Source organism: Priapulus caudatus, unplaced genomic scaffold (assembly GCF_000485595.1).
Source record: "Priapulus caudatus unplaced genomic scaffold, Priapulus_caudatus-5.0.1 Scaffold1596, whole genome shotgun sequence".
Lineage (NCBI taxonomy): Eukaryota > Metazoa > Priapulida > Priapulimorpha > Priapulimorphida > Priapulidae > Priapulus > Priapulus caudatus.
In genome coordinates, this window is record NW_014578657.1 from 21,762 (window position 1) to 30,843 (window position 9,082).

Consider the following 9,082-nt stretch of genomic DNA (forward strand, 5'->3'; position numbering starts at 1 on the left):
TATACTAAGTAGAGAAATATAAAAGAAATCCATAGCACGAGAGATAAATACATAAGAAAATACATTGTGCAGGATAAATACATTTATCACGCAAAGTGTCAGAGAAACTGAGTGACATTCAGAAAATAAAATGCAAAATATAAAGGATCCTGAAGGTGTTGAGGAAGGAAGATAGGAGGACAGGGGAGGAAGGTGGGAGGAAAGGGGGAGGGAGGTTGGGAGAGGGGAAGGGAGGCGGGAGGAGAGGGGGAGGGAGGCGGGAGGAAGACAACCCCCTGTACCCCCCCCTCTAGATAAGTAACAATCCGGACCGTAGTGGTATCGCGAAACTAATGGTAAAATCATCATGGAGTTCAAAATGACAATACACATAGAATCCAGTCCAAGCAAATATATATATATATATATATATAAGAGCGCGCACAAAAAACAATCGTAAAGTCGCATAATCCGTGCGACAATCCTGGCAGGCATCGTTAATATACGATGCGGGCTATGGAACAAACTCAAGTCGGCAGCATGTAATTACTTATTCATGAGGCGTAGTAACGCCGTAGCAAAAGTTGACAACCTGACAATTTATCTGTCAATTAAGCATCCATAATAGGCATGGCGTCAACGGTTAGTGGGTGGAGCGTGGGGAAAAGTGGCGGTGACGGTATGGGTTGGAGGGGAATGCTTCCGGGTTGGGGTGGTGCGGACGTGCGTGTGAATACGGTGTGTTTCGGCGAGGGTATGGGTGGGGATGAAGGCATAGATGATTGGTTCATGGCTGTGGTGGGTTCAATGTACCATCGCCGTCGCTCGTGGCCATCGCCGTCGATGTGGAGGGGGACCGCGCAGCGCGCTTGAGTAACATGCCCAACGGCGACGACATTTAAGGTAAACGAATATCCCACAACCAACGAGAAGAATGCAACCTGCTAGTAAAACATATAACACAGCGTTGTACACAAAGATACATTTATTTACACCATTTACGTCTCAAATGAAACGATGCATGCACATATTACGCAAACACAACCGTTGTTTAGAATACAGGTCTGCATCAAACGCAGCCTTATATAACAACGAAATCACAGTGGACTATACGGGGTTTTTTACTATAAAATCCCGGAGTATACATGTAAAATACGATAATCTCATAGAAAGTCACAAAATATTTTTACAATGACCATATCTTTCACATTCACGAAATGCAAAACACGGCATACTATCAAAAAGACATTATTAGATTCGTTCCGGACGAGTGTACATATTAACGTAACAGTGTCACGAATCGCTCTGCAATCACGACGGATTTTCTGCGTGTTTTTTGCCGAGACAAAAATAATTTTCCAATAGCGACTGTATTAAACTAAAAAAAATCACAAAAATCAGCATACGTTATTTTGTGAATATATTATTCTACACTCTGAATTGCCGTTAATTGCAAGATGCAATTTATATATTATGTTAGCTCAAATATATACGATGGTTTTTTTTGTAAAAATATAGTGCGAGGTAGGCCTACACTGAATATGCGTAACTCATAATGTGTTTTCACGCTGAGAAATCGCTATAAACATCACGATCGCATGCCTCGCCTGGCCCGCCGCAGCATAATACACAGAAAGACCCACCCATCCTGCCGAATGCAGCAGAAATGATAGGTTTCAAAACAACGTCAAAATTCACCGTAAAAGGTCCCGCTAGTGAAATGAAAAGTAAAACGTTTGTACACATACTATACGCCAAAGGTGAGATATCCGTATCCTAAAGCTGATGTTCTGATTTGCCTCGCGTGCTATCAAACCTTGCATGCCTTATTGCTTTGAAACTGACACCATTAGATTTCGCTGCACTGTGCATCACGCCTGATAAACCTCGGCTACGTACATCAATTCTGTGCATTTCTGATTTTTCAACGCTTCCCATAATTTTACCCAAAGACAAAAGATAATCTGCAGGCTTCACCGACCCATACTGCCTCTGTTCTCTGCATCTGCACATGACCACCTATGGTATACAATTCCGTTTTATTTGTTTCTGTTTTTCTGTGTAAAGACAACCATAAACACTTGCCAGTAGTTCGCACAACATATCAGGCTGTGAGTTCAAACGCGGACAATATACCCACTTATTACGAAGTATTCAGACTCATATATATTCTTCATTCAGTGATCATGTCTTTTTAGATGAAGAGCCATTGGTGGCGGGCTTGGCGTCTGAGTGGTTAGAGTTTAAATAAATTTTAATAGCTTCAGGATCGTTTTTTTGTAGCTTTGGAATCATTTTTGATGGGCTTTGAGTTATTTTTCATAGATTTAGATTTGTTTTGGATACGTTTAGCCTTACTTTTATTATCCGTAGAAACATTACGTGTAACTTTGTTAGCAGTCTTGATAGTTGGTGTAAACGGCCCTACGTCAACGAGAATCCAGTGGTACAGCGGTCTCTTTTCAAAGCGTACTATTGTCATGTAGTTCCGCAGTGTCTTAAGACCATCGCCATACTTCTTCATACGCAGCACCTTTTCACTGTAACATAGCATAAGAAATGTGCAATAGTTGCACGATCAATCGTATATGTATTGAGCGGGTTAGCTGTAATAGTCAGGACATTAAGTAACGGACTAAGCGTGTGAGCATGAAAGATTCGGCTTACCTATCCTTGCTCTTCTTCGCGTGTTCGTGGCGTACAGTGGTGTAGGTGGCAAACTTTGCTAGTGGTCGTTTCACGGGCATCTTGTGGTGATTTAACCTATAGAAACAAACGCAATGTAAATGCGGATGGCGTACGTAGCACGACATCGCCAACAAGTAAAATTATGAAGTGCCGATGTCCCTTGCAAACTCGATCTAATACTGATGTTACATACCTCTGTGGCCACGCTGGCACACCGGCAATATATATATATATATATATATATATATATATAGGTAATGGTTTTGCACTCAATACTCAATATAAGATATGAACGACATAAGAATGAAAGTAAAAACGTTAGTTAGAAAATGCTCGATCTTGTGGTGGTTAACTAGTTTTACCCACATATAATGTTGGTAAAATATCACAATGATAACCTATGATTGTAGATTCCACACCTGAAATGCATGTCGTCGTCCTCGCCTCCCCACAGCCAGAACAAGTTGCTATAGCCGTTGACCTTTCGATATTGTTCCGGTGTGAACGCGGCCACTCCGCCCATGTGCGCAGCGTAGCCGCCTCTGTAAATAACCCCGCAATGATAGTAGAATCGAGTAGATAGATGTGGGATTATAACAATAGTTCTCTTACTGCTTATCTTGATAGTTGGACTCATGGTTCAAGTTTCGGTTACCTGACAAGTGATTACGCGCGTTTATATATATTAAGTGTACGATAAGAGCAATTTAAGAATATAAATACTTGCGCCAATCCTTGTGACGTACATTGAATGTTTTGACTGAGGAAGACCTCGTCTCACTGATCTCTATAATATAATCGATATAATATATATATATATATAATATATATATATATATATATATATATATATATATTATATATATAATATATATATACATCATTATATATATAATATATATATATTATAAACTGATCTCTATAATATAATATAATATAATATAATATATATATATGATTATATTGTAGAGATCAGTGCCTCGTCTGCGCACCGGTAAATAGTGCGCATGCGTGCGCGGACGTATGTGCGCGTGTGTCGGCGTGTGCTCTCATGCACGTTCCTGTGGTTGTTATTGTTGTTATTGTTGTTGTTGTTGCTGCGCTGCTGCTGTTGTTATTGTGTGTGTGTGTGTGTGTGTGTGTGTGTGTGTGTGTGTTGTGTTGTGTGTGTGTGTGTGTGTGTGTGTGTGTGTGTGTGTGTGTGTGTGTGTGTGTGTGTGTGTGTGTGTGTGCGAGTGTGCGCGTGGGCGTGGGTGCGTTTTCAATGGCATGCGACTGTCTTCATTGTTAGGCTATAAAGCTGGCTGGTGGTAATGGCGGACGTACGTGTAATTGTAGCGATCCACTGCCGTCGTCATGTGCCGGACATAGTGATTGGCACAGTGGTATATGTTTGCGGTCAGTCTTGGGTACACATCAAACATCGTGAAGATGACGATGACCAATGGTGTTGTCGCATGGCTTTTCTTCTCCAAAAACCGGCGTTCATCAAATCGCCCCTTGTTGAACTCCTTCGTAGTGTTTGCCTGCCCCACAGCGAGATAAACGAGGGAATGCTTGGTTTGCTCATGTATTGTGTGGAGACAAAGAAAGGCAGGTCTGTCGGGTTTTGGCATAAGGCAAAGGTTGGAGTGGGGGAACTTTCGCTAAAGGTGTTTTGTGGCACAACTTAATTCTCTGATCGTCTACGGAAGATGAGTTAAACAACCACAAAGTCGAGTTGTAATCTACTGCCCACGCACAGTTAAGTGTCAGCCTCCGTGTATACTTAAATTATTTTATTGCTGTTGTGGGCGGCTGTTCCAACAGATCAACCGCGTAGATGTATGGAGTGCTGGTTTATAGCGTACCTGTCCCACCGCTGATAAATGAAGTAATAGTGTTATAGACATACGCTGCTCAAACAAGTAGATGCAGTAGTGAATTTGTTGCCGCTGTAGAAAGCGATGAAATGTGTCGCAAGAACACAAGTAGCTAGAGGTTCGCGTTCGCATATATGAACAATGATGGCCACCCCGTGCCGCGCGCGTGGTGCAGACGAATTTTGCGGGCGCCATTGCGGCAGACCGTACGGCCACGTATTCGAGTAATTCAGCGGCCTCTCACGCTTAGCCACGTCAATCTTTCGTCAACTGTTATTGACATAAATCCTTCCAACTAGAAGGAGAAAAATGAATACATTTAATTCCCAAGCGCTAGGCTACTTATATTTAATGTTCTGCAAACAGAGACGGCGCTTGAAAGCGTTGAACATATCTGCACACGTGCTCGTGCTTTTTCGCTTGTGCTGTTAGTGGCGCTATCTAGGGCTATGTGCCGTTTGTGGGATATATAGGCTGATAACTAAACACATTGAGGTTCGCCATCTCATTTAATTAAACTACACACACACATACGAGCCCGCACACACCACGCAACGCACCACACGCACAACAAACACACACAACACACACACACAACACACACACACGCACACAAATACATACATCATACATACATATCATTACATACATACCATACATACATACAATTATATATATATATGATAGTATATATATATATAGTCATAGTATAATATAATATATATGTAATCTCTATACTATAAAAGGGAAAAGCCCATTTTTTGTTAGCTATGTTCTGCCTTAATCTGCTCGCATGATTTCAAATTGCTTGATTTTATCTGTAAACGATCATTGACTACTCATAGAGTAATACTTGGCGCAGTTTTTCAATGATGAAAACCACGATAAAGTTGAATTTGAAGCCGTTTTTATTTAAGCCTATTGGTGTACCGATACCATACCGGTATATCGATCGACGTCACTACCATTAACCAATGTAGTACGTGTTGTACGCTTCAGCTTGCGCTGTGGCGCAGTGGTAGCACGCTTGCGTAATACGTTAGGGCATAGATATATACAACACACATGTCTTGTATATATCTATGGTTAGGGGTCGGCAGTTGGAAACTCGACAGCACCGGAAATTTAAACAAAATATTTCTCGCCAGGTGTGTGTTGCAGATCAGCATTTGACCGGCATTTACAGGTGATTATAGACGAAATGGAGTAGAGAAACATTAAGACTTTGGTACATTTCGTGTTTATATACCATTAATTTTTTTTATTGAGACGTTCCAAGTGCCTGTGTGTCAGTGTGCATGCAGCTGCAGCAAGCGTTTGCAGCTGAGCGTTTGCAGCGTTGCACATCACCATTTCGACGGCATTTGCATGAAATTCTCCGCAATGATAGGTGAAAAACAGTATAGAAACAGTATAGACTTTGGTAGTAAATAGATTTCGTATTTATTTACCATTATATTTTATTGAAACGCTCCAAGTGCCTGTGCTTCACCACAAAATGGCACAATGTGCTCACCACATCTTCACGTTCGCGTTGAGTTTGCGCCGAAAACTTTGTAGCTCAGTTAAATACCTCTTTATCTCCTGCCACTTAACGTAAGTTTTCCGAAATATCATATATGCCTGTTTCTTGAATACACAATCATAGTCGTAGGCCTACACAAACACAGTGACCCATGTTTGCCCAGTTCCAATAAATGGCATTATTCCTGCCGATTGTCACCAGTTCCTGCATGAATTATGTCAAGAGTAGATAATAGGAGATATCTCCTATTATCTACTCTTGATTATGTATTGTTGGCAAAACATGTTTAGAAGCACTCAACCAGATCATATATTTGGACATAAAACGATACAAATGTTATGATTTATCCCATTTTCTTTCTGTCCTAGAATAGATTGCATGCACATGCATACTGTTCAAGCAATTATGTATGCTGTTCACAATTGAGAATTGCCACATCACATGCAGTTCAAACTGCAATTCACTGCCACGTGTTTAAGGACTTGTGTCCCAACAGACAGTGATTATCAACTGCTGACCAGAAAGCTCCTGAAATTATTAACTGCTCACCAAACAAACTGCTGATATTGGCCATTTCAATTCTATTATCAATTCTTACAAACTGCTCATATAATTCGATATTAGGCATAAAATAAAATAAATATCTGTTTACGGTTCCAAATCCATTTTTTTAAAGGGTAGGTTGGTAGGTAAAAAACAAGCATTTTTTTACTTAAAAATTCCTTTTAAAGTCAAAAACACCAAAACTATCATTCAGTGTGTTTATTTTCTAGAACTTTATACTCCGATACATATTTTGATGGATAAATTGTAGAAAAATATTGTTTAGGAAGACTAATTTCTATTTCTCGACTTTATTTATGATCTTGGTCTAAAATAAATCAATTTCATATTCTTTTTACAACTGCTAATAACAAAATTTGAGTCGCCACTTTTTTCGAAGGGTCTGTCCGATAACCGTAAACAGATTTTTTTCTGATGTTATGCCTTAAGTCTCCACGGGGATTTCAATACTCCTCACAGCTCATTGCCATTCATGTCAATATATCCACATTCTATAGATGTACGTACACTTCTGATGCAAAATAACCATTGTTTTCTTACAATAACTACTCATACACATACCACTCATCCCTTCAATATCAGACCTTCCATTTCAATTTACAACACTGCAATTCCCTATCCGCTTTTTCTATGCTATGACAATAAACAAAGCCCAAGGACATACTTTCACTACCATAGGCTTGGACCTGACCACACCTGTCTTCTCCCATGGCATGCTCTATGTTGCCCTCTCACAAGTAGGCAAACCCACGGCGATATTCATTCATACACAAGACACGAACACCAAAAACATACTTTACAAAAAAGCCCTTGATCCTTAGGTGAGCTGCAACACTAATACACTCATTCATGAATTCCCACCGTTCGAAGGACGGGTACTTTGCTAGTATATTATAAGAGAGGAGAGGCCCCCCTCCCATGGCATGCTCTATGTTGCCCTCTCACAAGTATGCAAACCCACGGCGATATTCATTCATACACAAGACACGAACACCAAAAACATACTTTACAAAGAAGCCATTGATCCTTAGGTGAGCTGCAACACTAATACACTCATTCATGAATTCCCACCGTTCGAAGGACGGGTAGGCCTACTTTGCTAGTATATTATAAGAGAGGAGAGGCCGATTTTCTGACTCGGTAATCTTCGCCGCAGTGAACGTCAAGCCCCCGCCACCGACTTCCGTGTATAGCCCGTGTGTCCGACACCAACATGGGCTTATCCATATTTGTCAAATCCACTCATATTTATAGATACTCGCAAAATGGCCGCCTTCGGCGGCCATATTCGCTCGTTACGCTGATGAGACTACGATGATTTCTCTAAATCCCGGCCCGATTCATAGTAATCTTTTAGTAAAATATTGACTTGATACGAAGACAATAATACAAGGATCCTGTTACTAATATAACATTTTCTGTCCCGGTATATTCTAAAAAACAATCGTAAAGTCGCATAATCCGTGCGACAATCATGGCAGGCATCGTTAATATACGATGCGGGCTATGGAACAAACTCAAGTCGGCAGCATGTAATTACTTATTCATGAGGCGTAGTAACGCCGTAGCAAAAGTTGAGAATCTGACAATTTATCTGTTAATTAAGCATCCATAATAGGCATGGCGTCAACGGTTAGTGGGTGGAGCGTGGGGAAAAGTGGCGGTGACGGTATGGGTTGGAGGGGAATGCTTCCGGGTTGGGGTGGTGCGGACGTGCGTGTGAATACGGTGTGTTTCGGCGAGGGTATGGGTGGGGATGAAGGCATAGATGATTGGTTCATGGCTGTGGTGGGTTCAATGTACCATCGCCGTCGCTCGTGGCCATCGCCGTCGATGTGGAGGGGGACCGCGCAGCGCGCTTGAGTAACATGCCCAACGGCGACGACATTTAAGGTAAACGAATATCCCACAACCAACGAGAAGAATGCAACCTGCTAGTAAAACATATAACGCTGAGAAATCGATATTAGACGTTGCCCGTTGCTGAAACAAAAAAATAACATCGCATACGATTTATACACAGCGTTGTACACAAAGATACATTTATTTACACTATTTACGTCTCAAATGAAACGATGCATGCACATATTACGCAAACACAACCGTTGTTTAGAATACAAATCTGCATCAAACGCAGCCCTATATAACAACGAAATCACAGTGGACTGTACGGGATTTTTTACTATAAAATCCCGGAGTACATGTAAAATACGATACTCTCGTAGAAAGTCACAAAATATTTTTACAATAACCATATCTTTCACATTCACGAAATGCAAAACACGGCATACTATCAAAAATACATTATTAGATTCGTTCCGGACGAGTGTACATTTTAACGTAACAGTGTCACGAATCGCTCTGCAATCACGACGGATTTTCTGCGCGTTTTTTGTCGAGACAAAAATAATTTTCCAATGGCGACTGTATTAAACTAAAATAAAATCATAAAAATCAGCATACG

General features: G+C 40.8%; 1 protein-coding gene across 2 annotated transcripts in view; it reads right to left on the bottom strand.

Moving 5' to 3' along the window:
- Nucleotides 1–949: 949 nt before the first annotated feature.
- LOC106817105 (beta-1,4-galactosyltransferase 4-like) overlaps nt 950–9,082 on the bottom strand; it is a 21,264-nt gene continuing 13,131 nt past the window's right edge. The window contains exons 4-6 of one of the 2 annotated variants that reach the window (XM_014821757.1): nt 3,087–3,209; nt 2,647–2,742; nt 950–2,519 (exon numbers count right to left, since the gene is read on the bottom strand). In XM_014821757.1, the coding sequence (XP_014677243.1) occupies nt 2,243–2,519; nt 2,647–2,742; nt 3,087–3,209 (496 nt within the window). In that variant the 3' untranslated portion in view covers nt 950–2,242. The remainder of the gene's footprint in view (nt 2,520–2,646; nt 2,743–3,086; nt 3,210–9,082) is intronic. The other variant, XM_014821758.1, reaches the window with a different exon arrangement.